Source organism: Acanthopagrus latus, chromosome 15 (assembly GCF_904848185.1).
Source record: "Acanthopagrus latus isolate v.2019 chromosome 15, fAcaLat1.1, whole genome shotgun sequence".
Lineage (NCBI taxonomy): Eukaryota > Metazoa > Chordata > Actinopteri > Spariformes > Sparidae > Acanthopagrus > Acanthopagrus latus.
Genome location: NC_051053.1, coordinates 8,453,756 through 8,474,794, shown reverse-complemented (window position 1 = coordinate 8,474,794; position 21,039 = coordinate 8,453,756). Strand labels below are relative to the sequence as shown.

The 21,039-nt window shown below is 42.3% G+C and overlaps 1 protein-coding gene across 15 annotated transcripts in view; it reads left to right on the top strand.

Annotated features, from left to right (window-relative positions):
* dst (dystonin) overlaps positions 1 to 21,039 on the top strand; it is a 118,892-nt gene that overhangs the window by 3,482 nt on the left and 94,371 nt on the right. For 13 of the 15 annotated variants that reach the window (XR_005079327.1, XM_037123988.1, XM_037123976.1 and 10 more), the window contains exon 4: positions 4,793 to 5,006. Coding sequence is in view for 14 of the 15 variants with exons in the window: in XM_037123988.1 (XP_036979883.1) it covers positions 4,793 to 5,006 (214 nt within the window). In the remaining variant the exon portion in view is untranslated. Of the gene's footprint in view, positions 1 to 4,309; positions 4,515 to 4,792; positions 5,007 to 6,265; positions 6,369 to 21,039 lie in introns of those variants that run through there. The other 2 variants (XM_037123985.1, XM_037123986.1) reach the window with 2 other exon arrangements.

Here is a 21,039-nt window from a genome sequence, read left to right as displayed (position 1 = left end):
CAAATATGGATCTAAAGAAGCATTTTGAGTCATGCAATCACAATTGTAACCAAATGCAGTCGGTCTCTGCAAACATAAGAAAGAAAACAGGTTCAACACAAAAGAAAATACAGGTATCGAATTAATTTTAAGACTCCTTTAAAGGTGCAGTATTTAAGAACTGGCCACCTGTCTAAGGTAAACTCCCAAAAATACGGGGTGGCATATCACCACAGTAACCGCTAACTGCTGCTAATAGCTAGTTAGCTATATTAGCAGTGCAGCTTGGAGTGGTGGTATTACGAGACAAGATGCTGTCTCGCTAGCTGGTTAGCGGGCCAAGTTTAGTAGATATCTTTGCAACACAATAGGCATGTTTTTAGCGCAAATTGTTATACATTGTTTGTTTTAAAGGCAGAGTCTCTATATCCTGATTTAGCATGAACAATTGAACATTTCTCCAATAGGTAATCTGATTTTAAAATACATTATTATTTATAATCAGATTAAATCATTTTAGTAAAACAATCAATATTCAAATTGTTCTACCAGGCTTTGGAGTAGCAGTGCCCAAACACCTATTACATTATATATCATTTATATACAACATGGTACAGTTTGGAAGCCCTGAAGGCAAGTGGGGGAAAAAAAACCTGGTTATCCATGTTTACCAGTGTGATCCATGTTGTTGTCTTTAGCGTGTTTACAAAAGCGTTAAGAGGTAAAACAATGTTCTGAGAGATTCCAAAAGTTAAGTGACAATTAAGGATTCTACATTTTAAAATAGTATTTTTACCTTTTTTGCCAACTTATTATTTTATTTAATTATTAATTTTCACTAGGAACATCTGGTGGGTCAAATCAAACCTGATGGAGGGGCTTCTTCAGCCCAGGGGCCCCTTTATGGGCAGCCTTGCTCAACTGTTTTTATATTAGACTGTATTTTCTAAAGGTGTGGAATCCTCTTGTTCAAAAGGATGTGATAAATATCTAACCTGTACAGATTACAGAACACTGACTCATTTAAAAATGATTAATCTATGAATCATTCACACTAGTCAGCCATCAGCTGAGGGGGTGCACAGACATACAGTGTGTCATTGTGTCGGCTCTTGACTGATTTTGATTTCTGATTTGAATTTCAAACGAAGATCCTCCAATTTTTAATGCATTCTGTGATATCTGCTCATTGTGCAGACCTTCACTGACTTGCTGGTACACATCCGCTCTAATCCATTGTGAGTCTCTTAGCAATTCACCATGTTGGCATGGGAACATAACATGTCTCCTCGTATGGATTAACAGCTCAGCTCTTTGTCGACTCAACACGGTTTTAGGGCTTCGTGCTGTTTCACTTCTGTGTGTTTGTGAAGTAGCTCCACAGCTTCCGAACAACAGTGAGTGTGCTCTCCACTGTTCAATACTTTTATCAGTTTCAGACAGTCAAGTTAAAAGGTAAGGTGTGGAGAGAGACCGTAACACCTGACCCATATATTGATCCATGAGTTCTTGGAAGTGAACATAGAAGGAAACACGGCTGAAGAAACTCACAGCCTCAGCTGGAGATGTGCACCCACCACATCGGCTCCTTTTGGTTTGTTTCTGGCTTTCTTTGCTGCTTCTCTGAGGATCTTTTTCTTGCTTCAGAGAAAAGAATTCACATCCCACATTCAACAAAATCACAGAATCCTGTGGGTGTTTTTGAATGTGTCTGATGTTCGTTGTCATTTGTTGTATCCAGGCTTTAAAATGTCCTTCACAGCTTGTACCCGTACTGCAAAGGGTTAAAGCTGTTCCTGCTGCATAAAACTCTGATTTGGTACAAGACTTGACATGGCAATGATGTTTGAACCGACATGTTCAGAGGCATCTATTGATCCGCGTGAAGCTGCTGCGGCTCCCCGCTCGCGCTGTCGATGGCAGACACAGTTTTGTGCCTTGTCTTATTGCCTCTGTCGGCCAACATTCATATGAATTTGATCAGAGACAACGATCATGAGGAGCCAGTATGTAGCAGTCTGTCCTGATGGCTCTAAATCAAATATGTCGTGGCCAAAATCCACTTCACAATTCAAACTGTCGTGCAGGTGAAATGCTGAACCCGACAGCAAGCCAAAGACAAACAGTCCTGTGTCTGCCAGTGTTTATATTCTGACAGTGCAAAAGGCGGAGGTGCTTCACATACTACTTGAACCACAACAAGAAAATCAACATGGAGATTTATGGGTTCATGAGCCGACTTTAATATATACTAATACTGCACAAACTACTGCAGGCCTGGATCTGCCATCACCATGCATCATTCATGATATATTTGCATGTGCAGCCTGCACTAAACTATGCAAAATGAATAATCCACAATGGTCGACTTGTCTCGGTGAAATCATATTTGTGTGTGTTTTGAACTGATAGCGTCTTCAGGGAACTTACTGACTGCCTCACATATTTTTTTGAAAACAGCAGGCCAAGCGGTCGCAGTCCTGTTTTTCATTTCAAAAACAGAATGTGCATCGCTAACATGGGAATACACAAGCGTTTGGCTTCACGCTTTGTAAAGATCTGAGCTCAGTGAATGCTTTATAAATGCGTCTGGACCTGCGTGCTCCTCTTTTTACTGTCATTGAAAAGGGAGTGTGCATTTGGCAAACAGGCAATTTAGAATATACTGTGGGGTCTCGATTACACTGATACTGACAAACATCATCAAAAAGGTGATGATGATGTCCTTAATGTGCATTTTTTTAACAAAATAGAATAACAGTAACAGCCCCTGAACAGAGAATATTTGGTATCAATGGATGAGTTCACCCAAAAAATGTACATTCAGTCACACTGAAGGGGAGGGCCGCTAAACTTCCAGCTATTCTTATCCCCTGCACAGTTTGCCCCTTATACAAAAGAAAGTGGAAACACTGACTCAGGAGAACATTCACACACTCCTACAGCATCCTGACCAATAATTACTTCACGATAATGAGCATCAAATTTCCCCGATTAACCCGTTTTTACCCCCTTTCAGTGGTAGGAATAATGAATAAGCGTAGAAGCTGGTAAAAGTGTGCAACACCAAGCCATTTATCCTGATGAAAAGGGATGCAGCGATGAAACGGCTGCTAATATTAACAGCACGTCGCTCCTGTCAGCTCCGCAGGCTTGACGGTGACCCAGCGCTGAGAGCAGATTCTCACTATGGCTGCTATTTAAAGACAGGGATGATTATTTTTTGAGAAACACTACCAGAGGCTGAAGCACGTTCCTGCGTGCAGACTTAAAGGTGCACTATGTAGTTTTTTTTCAGGAGGACATTTTAATCAGAGGAGAGAGACGAACTAAACGGCCAAACAAATGTATAAGCTGAATAAGTCAACTGAACTTTAAGGACAACATTCTGTTTTGCTTTGTTTATATGTGGCGGACCCTGCCACCTTCCTGGCTCCCAGTGGTGTTCTAAGGACATTATTTTCCTCTGAGTTTGCTCAGTTGTGGAAAAAACTAATATTTCTGAGTTCGTATTATCACCTTATTAATATTCTGAATTCCAATGTCTCCTCCGAAGCTACACAGTGCCCCTTTAACTCAGGCTTTCTTTAAATCATTAATCGAACTGTGTCAGTCGTCCGTACGCCCCACCTCCTTCCTTCTCCATCAGGATGTGTTTACCTCCTTTTGTTCTCTTGCTCAATCTCCAGGTGTGTCAGGGGCGCAGCAGGAAATTGCAGCAGAAGGTCACCCATTCATCATTTTTCTTTTATGAGCGATGTGTTACTAAGTCTGCCAAAGGCTAACACAAATTAGAGATAATCCTCCAAATGATTTTGATGAGATTTTTTGTTTTTTTCCTTTTTCTGGTGGAACAGGCTTAAATGTAAACCTGGTTAAACCTCCCTCAAATCAAATGCAATCCCCCCTTTCTCCCTCTCTCTGGCTCTCTCTCTCCCTCTTTCTCCCTCTCTCTGGCTCTCTCGGGTAATTAGCTCAACTGTAGCCTCCGTGGTGAACACCCCGTCCACAGGCTCTTATGCAACCCGCGTCCAAAGTCCTCTCAGCGGTCGTGTTGTGATTCCGTGGCAGCCCTTGTCCTCTCGTTACCCCCGCTTGCCTTGTTGGTGTTTTTGTCGCCAGCCAGCACCTTTTGTGCGGGGATGGCGCTCTAACACTGCCGGAGCCCTGCTGCCGTTGGCTGCTGGGTATGACGCGCACAGACACATGCAGTCTGCTCTCTCTCTCTCTCTCTCTCTCTCTCTCTCTCTCTCCTCACCATCGCGGTCCAGCTCTGCCTCGACAGCACGCAGCGTACCATCCCCGCCAGCCCTCTGGAGATCTGACATCACCCCACACCCCTTCTCTAGCGCTCGGATGCTTAAGGGACGAACTCGTGGCCGGAGCATCCCTCAAAGGGCGTGGCACCTTTTGGATATTGACGCACGGGATGTGTGACTGATGGCTGGGAGCTAATAAGGCGCAAAACAGGATTGTGTGTGTGTGTGTTTTTCCCCTCCTCTTCTCCCAGCTGACAGGTCTCCATGTATACAGTGGTAAGTGTTACAGTCGACCTGGCGGGGGAGCCAGATACTATTGATTTCACATTGGCTGTATTTTGGCTCAATCTTTTATTGTTATGGATCCCTGCGAGCCGCCGGCTCGTGTCACGCCGCGTCCTCACACCTAACCGGCGCTCGCGTCACGCACTTTGACCCTCGACGGTGAGAAATTGCGAGATCCGTGCGCGTTAGAGGTGAAACCAAGACGAGCATTGTTCCTTCTCTTTTTTTCTTGATCCCCCGTGTTTTTTTTTCTTTCTTTTGTCTCACAGAGCTCCAGTTCGGGGAACCCTTCCCTGCACGGCTCCATGTCTTCCTCGGCGGATTTCTCAGACGAGGATGATTACAGTGTAAAATCCGGCTCGGCATCACCTGCACCCGGGGATACTTTACCCTGGAACCTGCCCAGACATGAGCGATCCAAGAGGAAAATCCACGGCGGATCCGTGCTGGATCCGGCGGAGAGAGCCGTGCTCAGGATCGCAGGTGAGCAGCGGTCTCCTTGTTGTCCACGACAAAAACAATGCGCGAATATGGTGCGTTTAAGGTCCGCTAGATGAGCTCATAGCGACTTGTTAAGGCTCTTGGTGTCCCTTTGATTTTTTATTTCGGGTCATTCACGGGGTGTAGTGCTGTGGATTTGTGGTGCATGTGATGGTATTTTGGTGCGCTCTTATTCTGGATATGATGCCCTTAAATGTAACCACAGGGCAGTCGGGATAGGGAGTCATTATAGGATATTTATTCCGCTGCTTCTTTGAGCCATTTCTTCTCATGGGCATCTTAAATACTAATCTGAACGAATCGTTTCATATTATGATTTCATATTTCTGGCGAGATGGAATGACTAGGACGCATCAAATGTGTGCCCCCCCCCCCCAAAAAAAAAAGTTGACAACGAAAGTAGATTCAAGCAGAGGAAATGACATCATCCCCTATAACAGACTTGGAAGACTGAAGTTTTACAGCCCCTAAGTGTTTTATAATGACACTGTGACGCTATTTTAGGTCGTAAAAACCCCTGACAGACGTGCAACACGGCAGATCCCGACACGGGGACTGTCGCGGGGTGGAAGTTGCCACAGTGATCCTGCGCCTGATGGGAATCTGGTGTGAGGGATCACTGACAGCTGACGGACAACAACAACAAAAAAAGTCATTTCAAGCAGTAGTCTCGTTAATCTGATTAAAAGTTGGGAGTGTTTGGCAGGTGGACGAAAAGGGAGAGCGTTAGGAGCCGGTGTCCAGGCGCCTGACGAGGAAAAGCGTTTATTATTACACGCTGTAAAAAATGGGCAGCTCATTCAGTCTGGTTTGGACGCCGTGTTCTACCTGCCAGTGAGAATTCATGCACATTATGTGAGGGATGGGGAGGCTTCACCTCTCGTTTTGAGAACATCTCATCTAACTTTGATTTTCGGAACGTTTAAGCCTCAGTTTCGGGTCAGTCGGCTGGTTAAGACGGTCACTTCTTGCAGCGCAGCCCGTCCGTCAGTCCTTCCTATCAATCCAGTGAACTCCGGAGAGGAAGTGTCGCCCATTGGACGGGGCGCAGACAAGGGAGGGCTGTAGGGCGTTTCCTTCGGTACAACAACAGCGCCGATCACTCTTGAGTCCTCGGCGCACACACACACTCACACATGCACACAAACACACACACACACGCGCATGCACACGCATGCACACACACTCTCACACACGCTGTGTCCCTGTCCGCCGCCGCCGCCGCTGGTGAGTGTCCAGTTTGAGGAGCCCGGGTTATGGCTCAGCACGCACCGCAGGCTAGTGCGCTCTCGGACGAGCAGGAATACCTTCAAGCCTATGAGGATGTTTTGGAGAAATACAAAGGTAGGGGCAAATCAGATTGGGTTTTTTTGTTGTTTTCTTTTCGGTCTTGAGGCAGGGCGAGGAAACGTGTGTGACTGCTGGCTGACAGTTCAATAAATGTCAGCCTGCCCTCTCTCTCTCTCTGTCTCTGTCTCTGTGGTGACTGGCTGCCCTTACTGTCTTTATCCCCGCAGTGGAAAAGTGGGAATATTTCCTGCATGACATCACATTCGGGCTGATTTGTGGTGGCCAAAGACAAAAGGATGTATTATGGTGTCTTTATGATCCCGGTTGATGATTAGATTATTGGATTGTTTCTCCGGTTCGGCTGTGAAACTGGAATATTTAGCTTCGAATATGTGTGTAAAAAAAAAACAAAAACAACATTCCAAGCCAGGCAATGACACTCATTGTCATACTGAAAGGTCTAAACTGAGTAAATCAAGGCTGTATCTGATTGGTCCATACCACCATAATATGAAAGCTTTTATTCTATAATTCATAATATAGGAGTATGAGCGACTGAATGCTGCTAATGTGTCCTGTGTGGTGTCTGGAGGCGGAGGGGACAATGACATGGCAGGGTGAGGCGTTAGCTCATAGCCCATGTCACTCCACATAGCTGCTCCTTTCGGGTCTATCTCATTAATTGGAGTAAATCCATCACACATATGAGCTCCATGTTATCCAGCGTCCCACTGACAGCCAGCTCCACATGCAGTCTGAGGCCCCGGCCCTGCATGTGCAGAGGGAGGGGGCGCCTGAATTCAAACTGACAGCAGCGCTTTTAACTCTTTGTGTCTCCTCTCGCCACACAAGGACCCAAAGTAAAGCAACAATCAGCATGTACACTGTGCACTATTGTGCTGGGCGCTCGCCGTGAGCATGTTCTCTCTCAGCTGTTTGGGTATTGCAGTCGGCAGGGCCAGTCAGCTGTGGTGTATGGCTTAAAGGCCCTGACTGGGCTCTAATGGGATCATATGATGTGGCATCATTGGGAATCTGTAGCTGTTGTCTGCAGGGAGAGGAGTTGTGACTCACAATGAGCTCAGTTATCTTTCGTGACTTCTTCAAGCACTAACTACCAGTCAGCGATTGTTTTTTTTTTTACATGTTATATATCGATTATTGGGGCTACTGGACTCCTCGTGGTTGTTGCGAGGACAATGAACCCAACAAGGAAGGGTAAGGCATTTACTTTGCTGTTTTCTTGATCATGCCACGACAAAATTTAAGTTTCGCAGCCTCAAGATGAAGCGAATGATTTTAATTTGCACTTTCGCTCACTTTACGGTTTCCTTTATGTAAAACTGGCTGCATTTCCCTTTTCCTATCAGTGCTCTCCTGCTCACAAACATCTGGTTATTGAGTGATCTTGGTTGAAACTCGAGATCAGCTGGTGGGCTAATCATTACTTCTAGCAGACTCATCTGCAGCCCTCTTTCCACCCGCTTTGTTTACATCTGTCTCCTCATGGCAGGAAAGCTCTGACTGCTGAACCAGAACAAAGAATTACCCAACATTTATTCACCAGGGATCAGTTAAGGATACATGGCAATAAACATGGTCAAATTTATCATTTTTTTTCTCACAAGTTGTGGACTGTTATTATCTGAGAAGTGAGAAGAAACATGTTTGAAACAATAGATGTGAGAGGAAAGCCTTAACAAATGAGTTTGTAGAGCCAATACCATTGTAAGCAGAAGTGTAACTGAGCGTATGTGACTGGATAATAAGGTGGAGAATCGTTAAATTAGTGCCAAATACCTTCTTTAAACAGTTTTGTTCTGAATGTAAATCTGAAATTGAAATGTTCACTATGTAATATGGGAAAAGAAGTCAGACTCAAAAATGTAATAATTGAAATATTGATAAGGAAAAAACACAAACAATACAAAATCTTTTCCATAACTGAATAAACAGGCTGTTCTCAGAGGGAAATAAGGTCCACAGAACACTGAAGCTAGAGAGGTGGCAGGGTCCGCCAAATGTAAGCAAAGTAAAACAGTATGAAACTGTGTTGTTCTTTAAAATCAGTTTGTTTCAGTCAGGGGGCATTTTTCTCTTCTGATTAACATCTTTTCCTCCAAAACTTCACAATGCACCTTTGAACACTAAAATGGCTTCACACTGTATTTATTGTTTCCATAAAAACAGACGGGACATTTTTCCATAGGGCGACGGCCACGTCTTGTAAAAGTCCCTGCCTTTATTTTTATTTGCAGTTGATAGGAAGCGATCACCCAGAGCCCCGGGCTTCCCTCCATGTGATGCGCCGAGTATCAAAGAAAGACATTTTCACATCAACAGTAACCAAACAAACAGACCAGTAAACAGAACATCATAAACAGATAAACAGATTTGTCTTTGTCCAGCCAAAGTCAAGACACGGTATGTGTAACTGTGCAGGTTATGCAGGTGCTTGTCACTTGTTGCCTGGCTAAATTCCAGAGGCATCGAGCTCCATCTGAGAGTGTTAAACTGATGGAAAATGATACAGTACAGGCTTCCCCGTAATGAGTGACCGCCACATGATGTGCCACATTGTGCTCGTTCACCGCCAGTGTGACTTTTTGAGAAAAAAAAAGAAGACAAATATCTAGATTAATGGAATTCTGCACAAGGTCCTGATCTCTGTGTGTGACGAGAATGAGAGGTTTCAGATTTTTGCTGACTCAGCGCAACGTCGACAGGGGAGCGTGTGTGTAGTTCTTACTGCCCTGGCTGTAAGAATGCCACGCTAATTAGGTATTAGAGCTAATAGTACACCAAGTGGAGGAATTCCTTTGGTTCGGGCTGAAATTCAATGCAGGCTTTACAAAAGACTGTAAACCTGAGCAGTGAGTTAAAGACATGGTTTCTTAAGACGCGCACAACAGTTAATGGCACTGGGCAGTGGCCTTGCCGAATCACGCTGTTCCTGCAGAGCCTGCTCAGTAGGCTGTCAGCATGAAGGGGCCATTAGTTTCCAACAGTTGATCGTCCTCTGACACTAGGGAAGACTTCGGTCAGCTCTTCTTGCAGTACATTTTGTTTTTAAGATGCCATATGGTGGAAATAGTTTCATTAGATTGAATGTACAGTGTATTTTTAGAGTTGACCCCGAGTAAACATGTTTTGCTTATTGAGAAATTGGAATTCAAGCTGGACAAAACATTTATGTATCCTCTGCCAAGGAGGTTATGTTTTCGCCCATGTCAATTTGTTGGTTGGATGGTTGATTTGTCAGCAGGACTGCACAAGAAATACTCAGTGGATCTCCACGAAACTTGGTATGGATGATGGATCTCGGGCCAGAACACGACCCATTTACTTTTGGTATGGATCCAGATAAAGAGTCAGATCCTGGAAATGCTTACTCTCTTTCTTTAATATTACGAGATGAGGTTTTTTTAACGTCTTTGTTAATTTCCTAGGGAATGACGCATGGACCTTGTTGTAAAAATTGGTGTACTAATGTGGCCTGTGTCTATGAGTGGGTACAGTGTGATCCTAGATCTGATTGGGCTCATGAGTGGTTTAATATTTAGATTGATGTGGTGCTGTAAAGATTGATCTTGTATTAGACGTGACTGAATTAAAGGGGAATATTGAGCCTAGGCCGAGGTATGCACTCTACTGAGTTCATGAGTTTTTGACCTCCTTTTAGTGTTTGTGCACAGATTGACAAAAAAGGACTTTCTTGTAAACTGCCCTTTAGAAACATTCTAGGGATGAATAAGATTTATGAAACAGAGTACTAGCTAAAGCTAAATCTGTTATATGCACTTAAGCAAATTAGATATTAACCCAAAAATCTATTTCTCTTCAGTCACACACAACATCAAAACATTCATGAAGCTCAATTCCTGAGTGTGATTTGATACAAGGGTTAGGGGATCTGGTTAAAACGTAATCTCCCATCTATTTATAGGTGCAATATGTACAGATACCCTGTAAAAAGCCTATGAATTTCTCCATTTGCAATAACTTGTGTTGCATCGTTTACGCCACCTAAGGACGAGCCTTGTGAAGTATTGCGACAGTCAGCACAGCCATCTCATTGGCGCCATCAGTCTACTGGTTTGTTCATGAGGCACCAATCCGTTAGTCAATGAGCTGATATAAAGTTTGGAAACAGAAGTAAGAGGACATTAAAAAATGTATGTTGATCTAAAACCATCAGAAGTTCCACCCCTGTATATTACGACAATATGATTGATATGATCCTTTTTTTCAGTAGAAATCTTCCTTGAATCAAATATAAGTAAAGTCTTTTAGTGAAAGTGAACTGATTCCCTGAAAATTCTGGATTTTTTGATCTTTTGATCACGTGTAAGCTGACAGCCATATGCAGCACAGGACCAGTCTTTCGGATGCTAGCTCTGTATGTTGTGTATATTGTATAGGAGGGTGTGGTCTGCCAGTGTCTGCTTCTGTCTGTGAGTCATTGCAGTCCTCATTATGAGTTAATCCTTCGTTGCAAGACAAATTTCTGTGGACACATTAAGGAAACGTGTGATTATCATCATCTGCTGTTTTATATGTACTGTCTTGCATGATCCAACCCAGCGACGAGTGAGAGAGCATTGTGTTTTTTGCACAGTCACTGCCTTTGTCCATCCTCCTGGGCCGTGCCCAGCCCAACCCCTCTGCTCTATGTCGACAGCCCACTCATCACATTCAAACGGCCTCAGTGGCCCACACACACACACACACACATACACACACACGCGCACACACACATGCACACACAGCCTGCTGCCTCTATGGAGACTGTCTGCCACCGTACAAAAGACACTTTGTTGTTGTGGGAGCAGCATCCAAGTTCCAGAGACTTGTTCATGTGTCAAGTTGATGGTAGTGACACTTTCTCTCTCTCTTTTTTTTTTTTTTTTGTTGTGGCTTTTCATTAAGATCAAACATTAAGAAGGCGCAGATTGAAAGGGGTATCTACCCACCTCGCTCAGCCTTCAGATTAACATTCCTTACTGAATATTGTGCATGCACCGTCGCCCACCGCAGTCCCCCAAAAAAGCACGAACCCACCAGGATATATAACTCACATTCAATAAGGAATGCGCTTAATATTTTAAATCATACATGGTTTTTCTGGTCAGTCAAAGATTCGGCTCGGCATATCGTGTCTTTGATCGCTGGACGACTGGGCCTTACATGTTGGAACTAACATACAGTGGATATCTGATTATCGAGGGTAATTTCACAGCTACTGGGGCCAGAATCCTGAGTGCTAATGGCCAATTAAGTGCCTCAGATTTTTGGATCAGGTTTGGTGCTCTCTTATTTCACAATAACATCTAGCATGAAGTGCTTTCGCCCGCATGCCAGCTGCTTTTGGTTTCATTTTACAGCGTTTTTTTTTTTTTCCTCAAATCAGTTTGTCCATTGTATTGGTGGTGAAAATAAGAAATGTAAAATCAGATTGTTTTGCCGTAATTGTCCATCACTTTCACAAGGATTTATGTGGAAATAGAGTGTAAAAAGATAAATCCCTCCGTGGTAAATACACAGCACTCCATATCTACTGATGCTAAGACCTAATATTGTTCATGTGGCCAAGCCCTTCATTGATCTAATCAATAGACTTCATTTAAAATGGGCAGTGTAATCTGAACCAGCAGAGCTCTCAGAAAGCTTTTTACTGCTCCATCATCTTCAGCTACAGCGATATATCTGCGTTTTACTTTATCATATGTTAATCATATGTTATTTTTATTTTTTATTTGAATAATTTAGAGATATACATCGACAGTGCATCTGGAACACGTTGGTTTTTATTATCATATTGTATTTTCAGTTATATGAGCTCTAACTTTAGAGCAGTTCCGTGCTTTATATCCTCGAGAGTGATGTATTTCTGTTTGTGTGCATGTGCTGTCATGGTGATGGGAAGACCAGCATGACAGAAACTCATTCCACGGCTTTCCTTAGCTCCTCTCACATGAGATCATCTTGTGCCTCGCCGTCCCGCCCCTGACTCATGCTCTGTAGCCGCTCCTCTCTCGCTCGGGCAGCACCACCCTTCTCTCCTGAATGCAGCAGATGCTGGGAAGCAGTCCCGTAGCTGCAGCAGGAAACAGCTTTCCTTTTCCCCGCTATGTCATAGGAGGCCAAGAAATGAATGGTTCCATCTGTTTTACTGTTGATTGTCTAAGCTATTGCCTGGAAATCACGGCTGTCCTCTCATGACCTGTCTGATATCGGTCGTAAGTGGTATGAAGAAAGATCATTAGTCCGACGGTGATTTTGTCACATCGTCGGCGAGGAGGGGGCTGTGCACCATTTGCTGTGATCTGTGCCATAGTCGGATGCGCACCTCCTGTGGCAACAGCTGTGATCGGTGGCATTGCGTGACCTTCCACGCAGTTCCGGCTGCTCCCTCTTCTCAATCAGATTAAGGAGAGGTTAACTCAGGAAGTCCGTGAATATGTACCTTAGGACGACTCGTCTTTGGGGATTCTGCTTCATCTGTTGTCTTATCTCTTTTCTGATAGCAGTAATTTCAGTGTTCAGTATTTATTAGTTCCAAACCCAATATCATCTGATCCGCTTCAGTCCCCACTGTTTAATGTACGCAAATAAAACCCTCACTGGCAGAGAAACCCCACCATCATCTCGTGATTAGGCGGCATAATCGCAGAGCAACACGACACACTGGTGCCCGAGCATACTGATATGATACAGATGGGTGACAGAGATATATGATGAACCTGGATGAATAGGAGATGAGACATTATGTTTATAAATGCCTCCACACAGGGGCAAGACAAGTCACTTAATGGTTTGATGAGTATGGAAATGATGTGATTTACTGTATATGCTGTGGCCTTCACCTTCAGAGAGCTACACCCTTCATCAAAGCAGCAAATCTTGGAAGAGCTTTTGGACAGATAGTGTTAGCTCTTTGGTAAAGTTAAAGAGACTTGTAGAGCACTCGAGCTGTTCCGACGAGTCATAGCGGCTTAATACCTTATGAACACACTTGATTTTGGGTTTTTCCTTTGACTTGTTGCCTCTCTGTTCAGATTTAAGAAAATGATCCTTCCGTTAGAGCAATAATGGTCACAGAAACCACCACAAAATCCGATTCTGATTCATGATATGATTGTCATCATTGTTTCGTGACTAATAAGGCTCTAAATGTAAGACTGCTGTTGATCTAATCTACATCTGAAACCTGTGAATTCTCATAGCAGCCCATCTTACTACTTTTACTTTTTTTGTTCTGCGTGTTCAAGAGTGACACACCTCCAAATTAATTCAACATGTCTGATAGGTATAGCTCGATGTTGTTGTATGATAATATTGAGAAAAATATCATGAACGTTCATGTAACTTTCTTCATATATAACGTTTGTGTTAAAGTCTGTGAAATGCATGTGTTCCGTGCAGTAATCCATGTTATTGTGTCCTTTTCCAAACAGAATTCTGTTAATGTGGAGTCACAATTGTATGAATGCAGCACAACTGAGAATGTACACAGGATTACTTTAAGACTTTAAGTTGTAAGTCTTGATAAGGATTCTCTATAATCCCAGTGAGAGGAAAACAGATTTCCTCACATCCACAAATGCTCACTCAAATGTGGCAGCTGCAGCTGTTGCACATATGGGCACTGGTGTTGGAGTGTTAGCAACTCTGTCTGCGTGTGTGTGTGCGTTCATGTTTGTAAGTGTGTATGTATGTCCCATTAGCTGACATTAATGCTTCCTCTTTCCCTCTCCTTGACTTTGTTGAGTGCCTGTTGTGCTGTGATGGCTCATGCCTGAGGGCACTTTGCCAGCTTCACCTCCATCCTCCATTTGCTTTTCATCAGGGGTCAGACAATCCTCCAGCCTGACTTATGAGCATATTGAGTAATACATCTTAACAACCTGATATGTAACATTACAAATGTCTGTAATGTTATCATTTAAGGAGACACCTCTAGACTGCACTGTATACTATATTACACTGCCCACTTTGCAGAAATGAGCCATGTATGAGATGATAATCTCTGCACAGACGCTCAAACACTGTAGCCTTTTCCTTGGTTTCTTCTTTGTTTTGTCTTAAACCTGGAGACTTTAAAAATCAGGGAGTGGAAGGGCAGCTTTGAAGGCTTGGCAACCTGTTTCAATTACTGAGCTGTTCCAGTCACATATTTCAGACGCTGCCCTGCCCCTCTGTGCAGACTGACTGTAATTTTCTCACTTCCAAAGAATCACAACAATGCACCATCAAGTGCCCCCCCCAGCATCCTCGCGTTTGTCTTTTGGTTCACCACCTATTTCATGTTCTGAATTTGGTCATTAAATGCATTGGCACAAGGTTGCTATTATTGTGCTGAGTCATCACCCCTGCTGGCCCCTGTTATAATGTACATGAAAGGTCCTGTGTGCAGGATTTAGTGGCAGCTGAACACCCCTTGCTTTACCCTCCCCTTCAAAAAAATGTGAAAAACTAGAAAGGGCCATGTCTGGAGGCAGACTTCATTGTGTCCGTTCTGGGCTACTGTAGAAACATGGCAGTGCAGCATGGCGGCCTCTGCTCCCTCTGTAGGTGTAAAAGGCTCTTTCTGCAATTCCTCATAGGGGATCATATGCACATGAAAACATCATGAAGATTACATTCCATTTCTGCTTCTAAATTCTACACACTGGGCCTTTTTGCCATGAAATGTGACATGAGACATGTCACCTAATTGATGGTTCCAATGAATCATTTCCTGACATTGTTGTTTGTATAGCTTTGTTATTAGGTCATTGCCAGGTATATGATGATAACTAAGATAAAGCGCACAGTGACATAGACCCGACACTGCTATGCGACACACAAACAAACCGCAAGGGTAAACATGCCTTTGGCCACTGAGCTGGTTGTGACACAAGAGATGTGAAAAGAGAGCTGTTGAGCAAGAATGTTTAGCGAGTCCTTGTCATCAGAGGCGCGGAGGTTGAGGGCTTTTCAGTTTAGCGTTCACGTCTGTTTTAAATTCCCTTCCCCGTACGAGGTCAAGAGGATTACACAGTCTGGATTTTGATTGCTAGGACTTTTTGACTCTGTTCTGCTCAGAATGCGGGGATATTTTAGGCATCGTGACATAACAAGATGCCAAAGGGTGACACCGGCCCCCCCGTGTCCCAGACATTCTCTGAAAAACGGCGATTTTATCCCTTCTCCTGCACAAAGAATTTTGAGGGAGTGAGGTGCTGTGGACTGTCTTTAAGTTCTGCTTTAGTGTTGTTGGACACAGTTTAATATAATCAATGCAGACACACCGATAGTGTCATGTCCTGAATCGCTGTTTTTTTTTCAAAACATAAATTCAATACTGGCTAAAAATATCCTAACTTCTTATAAACTTTCCTTTTAGGATAGACAAACCACATCGACAAGGAAATAAATGAGACAAGGAAACAGACTTCATATCCACAAATGCATAAAAGTCAACTCTACCACTAGCAGTCAGTCATCTTTGCTGTATGTAAGGAAATGATGGTCACCTCAGGGGCACAGATTATGTGGCCTGCAGTTGGAGGGGCTGCATGGTTTAGGGCTGTTGCTATTTATAGGCAGGCACATGTGCTTTGCTGAGGTCTACAAATAAGTGTCTCAGGAGTTCTATGGCTGTCCGTTTGAATGCTGTGGTGCACACACAGACAGACGCAGATTCAAGCATGGCTACCGTGTGTAATAGTGTGTGCATATAGTCTGCAAAGAACTGCAGAGGACTGTAAATCTAAATAATAATAATTATCACTTAATTATGACCAGTTTAACCAGTCGTGAGGCGTAAGCGTCCCAATCAGACGCTACTGTTTAAAATGTCAGCAAGTTCTAATGAAATGTGAGAGAGATGAGGTGGTTATTCCGGCTTTCAGGATCCTTCAAACATCAAGCCACTGAAGCCAAAGTTCACAAGCTGCTGGTTAACACATGTCTGAGCCGTTCCCGGACCTCTGAACTACCTGGATTTAAAGTCAGAATACTAAAACATCAACAAGTTATTCCCAAATACTAAAAGGTGTGAATTGTAGTTTCGAAAGTTTGAACATTTACTAAAATTATTAACAGAATGTGAAGAAATAACTATTTTGATGTTTTTTCAATGTGAAGAGATATGTATAGAAGGTACATGCAAACACGCACGCTTGGTTATCTTAGCATACTAGCTAATAGCAGCTACAGATAGCAGCAGTTAGCGGTTACTCTGTTGATATGCTGCCCCCTACTTGTTTGGAGTATGCATTGGACAGGTGGCCAAATCTCTCATATTGCACCCTTTAAAGCAAAATTGTGAATTTATTTCAAATAATTATTGATTCCTATTTTTATTGGAAACCAGTATTGTTTCCAAATTTTCATAAGAGACAAGAAAAAAATAATAAACTAAACCAAATCAATATATAGTGAGAAAAATGGAAAAATGTAAAATCAGGGAGGAAAATTCAGTAGGAGGGATGTTCATGGTGCTTACTTAAACAAATCCATGGATTAAGAATCAGACGATATGGCTGCCATATTTTATAGAAATTGGCAGATAAACCTCTCAGTGAACATTTCACCTGTTCTCATGACAAGACAACATTAAATGAATCATCCAAGATGTGGTGCATGACTTGTCTGGGCTTTCCCACTGTAACAGAAGACGTCTGCTGGCCGTGACTGAGGCAAAAGCAGCAACAGTGAAATCACGCGCTGTATGTCAGTTGTCACAGCCTGGAGGTTTTTCACAGCATAAACAAACCTTGAAATCAATGAAATGGACATCAGACATTTAGTGCCATCAAGCATAAGCTCAAGTGTTAATGTTATTATTAGATAAATTCCCCCCTGAGTGTCACACCAGAGCCTAAAAAAGTTGGTTACTCAGTCACTGTTTCATTTGCACCCTTAGCAGTTTGCTGCTTAGGGACCATATCTATTCTCTGCGCCTTTATGGAGACCTTCCCCTCAAACCCAAACAAATTGATACTTGCTCGATGTGTGATGACAATTTTTTTTTTTAATAATTCAGGTCCTTTGTGTTTGAAGGTTCATTTTAGTATAATGGTTATGTGTTTTGAGTTACACCTTTAGTTAACTTCCTCCTCACAGGGGCATTGTCAAGGCTTGTTGGCAAAACCAAATCAGCGACTTCCTTTGAAATGCATTTTTTAGGAGTATGAAATGCACCCAAACATTGAGACAAGATACTGGTGCAGCTTTGAAGTGATAAATAAAATGTGTCCGCGTGATCGTTCGTAGTATTGTACTGGAGCATTTTTCCATAAGAAAACCTAATATGATTGAAAGCGTCAAAAGGTTTGAAATTCCAAGTTATGCAAGCATAGAATTTATTAGATGTGATGTGATATGTAGAATTAAAGTTGATTAAGCTGATAAAGGTGTGCAAGAGAGTGGGTGAATGGTGAAATCTGAACTGCCATTATGTCATTGTTATTAACACAGGGTTTGATATCTGATCCTTACTACTGCTTTCATGTCGGGACAAAAGTATGTACGACTACTATTTTAAAGTTTTCAATGTCAGTGAGTTCATGCTTGCTTTTAATTCTCACGAGGTCCTCAAGAGGGCACCATACTATTAACCACGTCTTAATTTTGGGGAAGAACAAGTACAGAAATAACATTATACTGCTAGTATTAAAGCACTTGTTATCACACCATCTGACAGTGGCCGACGTTGGTCCACTGAATATGCCTGTTATCAGTAATCTGAGCAGTATATGTGAAGCAGCATGTCTGATTGCTGGTTCAGCTCCCTGGTATGTGCTTTGAGCTGGAGTTTCCTGGAATACTTCCTCAGCCAATCTATATTAATGAGTTTCTCTGGAGAGGTTTATATATTATGCAGCCAAGAGCTTAGATTATGGCATTACAAGCCAAATTGGTGCCTTACTGCAGGCTGCACTGCTTTATTTCTTAGCTGTGGAGTCAAAGGGACACAGTGACACAGCAGCAGCAGCAGCAGCAGCAGCACTGCTGCTTAATGTTTCTCATTGCATCGCATATTTTCTATATAAAGACCGACTGCTTCTGTATGGAGGACTGAACCTGCCAAAAGGCACTCATTTATTTATAAATTGTGATTATAGATATTGCCTATTTTTGTTTTTGTCTATTTATTTGCCTTTTGTGTTGATTGTATTTATTTAATTTCCCATTTCATTTTATATTTTATTTATTAATGCATTTCTATTTGTATTTACTTTTTTCAGTTTTTGTATTATAAAGCATTTGCATTTCTTAACATAATTAATAAATGCCAATTAAAATGTGGCAGAAATAAATAGGTGAATAAACACATTTTTTAAAATAAAATAATAAATGACGAAGGTATTTGATAAGTTATCAATTTTCACAAACTCGTTTACTTATTTATTCCTATATTTCTTGGTATAGATAGGTTTGTGGCAATAAATAGAGGAGAAATGCAAATGTAGATATCACAGAAATATATCTGTGATTAATACAAAACACATGAAAAAAACAATAATACATTAAAGTAATAAAAAAAGAGAAAGTAAATACATATTTGAATTAATATAAAGGTAAATAATTCATTGCATATAAATCTCTTTTTGTTGCATTTAATGGCATGCTTATTTATTATATAGCCATTTATATATTTCTTTATTTATATCTCCTTTTGGGAGGTTCAGTCTTCCATATTGCTGATGTGTTACTTCCTTTATTTGACGTTTGGCTGCCTGTCCTTGATCTAGATGGCGGAACCATCGTGCAAAATAATTGTCAGCTCAACCCACATAACAATTCTCTGTGGCTTTTACTCGTGCACTATTTTTAGTTGATCTAAATGTAAGATTCTGCAGAGAGGACAGTCGCAGGGCTCGTAAGGTACATCTGCTATCCTGGGAATGCATCTTACAGGCTTTGGGATTATTTAAAAGTCCATGTGAGCTTTTTCATGCCACAAACTCCAAATGCATTCAATGTAATCTCATTGAGAGCTGAAATAATGCCACCTGTTCAGCTTGCGTACATGTCAAGCACTTTATTTTGAAAGAGTGGGAAGAGGATATTACTCTATCCTGAAAACCTGATTTAAAAGTGAAATTATGCTTCGCTGAAGTTCCATATCTAAGAACAGGGGCACTTTATTTTATATCTAAGTGTCTTATGTAAGTGATATGAGCAGTATACGAGGAAAACACTTATAGATAACTTCCATGGAAGGACTGTTTGTCCTTTTACTGTGTTTCTCATGTGGTATGCTGATGGGCGTTAGTTGTTATTTGCCTGGATTTGATCCTCAGTTGTTTCTGCTGATGTAAACATTGTGGTGAGTCTTGGCAGCCTCACAATAGAGAGCCGATTGCCTGAAAAACTTGCACACCCATGAATGAAAAAGTGTCTTTGGTTGAACATATTTATATTGCTCAAGATATTTCTGCTGAGATATCTGTGAAGATAAAGTGACTCAGGCTCTCATCAGAAAATTTAATTGCAGCTTAAGTAAACTGGATGCACACTGCCAAAGTAAACTGGAACCATCCGGAAACATTTCGACAGGGACCTTGTTTTTCTTTTTCCTTTTTTTTAAAAAAAAAAAAAAAAAGAAGAAACACTGATTTCTTCTGTGGCTATGAGCGCCGCTGCTAGATAAACACTGAACCGCGTGGAAACCCAAAATAGTGAGCAGCCATGGAAAACCTGACAGGACTCGTTCTGGATGCTTGATGAGAAAAGGGAGTCACGGCTGCCCTAGAGGCTGGCAGGCAGGCAGGCAGGCAGGCAGGCGTAGGAGACGGAGACTGTTACTGCTCTCTCAGTCGCTTGTCCACATGGCATCCGTCTACCTGAACCACGACGCCGCAGACGGCCCTCAGGAGCTGGTGCAGAGGATGGAGTTCCTGCTTAACACCGAGAGGGAGCACAGAGCTCACCTGGTAACTCTGATGTGCTGCATGGGTCAGTATTAGTCTAACTGCTTCGTCTTGAACGATCAGTCGTGTCTGTGCTCGCTCATGACTAACATGTCCTTGAGCAAAACTAATTTTGGAATCTTTGCCGAGGCTTATTAAGGGGAGGAGGTTATCTGTGTTGTTAGCCCTGTGGTCAGAGTTCAGGAAAATACTTGCGGTGTGCGGAGTAAACGTGACCTTGCCTGTGGACTGCTGTTAACGTTACTGATTGTGCATGAGAGTGGTTTTTTCGTGTCGAGGAGCATTTGGAGGAGTTGTGTCTGGCAGACGTGGAAGCAGAGAAATGAGTCACGGTTGTGGTGACTGGACAGAATCCCGCTCTGCCTCGGCAGAGAGGGATGGAGGACAAGCAAAAGAGAAAGCACAGCATGGAAAAATACAACGCAAACCATTTTGATGCAAGTTTAGTACTTAATTATACTGCTACTTTGCCTAGAAACGGATCAATTTAGAGAAAATGTATGTCAGCAACCTTGTGTCCCTTTGTGTCTTGGACAGTTACTGTAGTTTTTGTGTTGTAGTCATTTTCTTCTCATTTTTTGGTTGTCAGTTCAGTTCAACACAGGGCATTTCCACTGCTCCATTCAGTTTAGTTTTTATTGTTTAAAAATGTTGAGTTTTAGTGACGTCTTTACTAGTTTAGGTATTAGATCGAGACATTTAGCCTCAATGAATATATGCCTCCTCACACTTCTTGTGTTGAACAAATAAATTTAACCCAGCTGACAGAGGATAAAACTAAAGTAACTTCCTTTATAGTT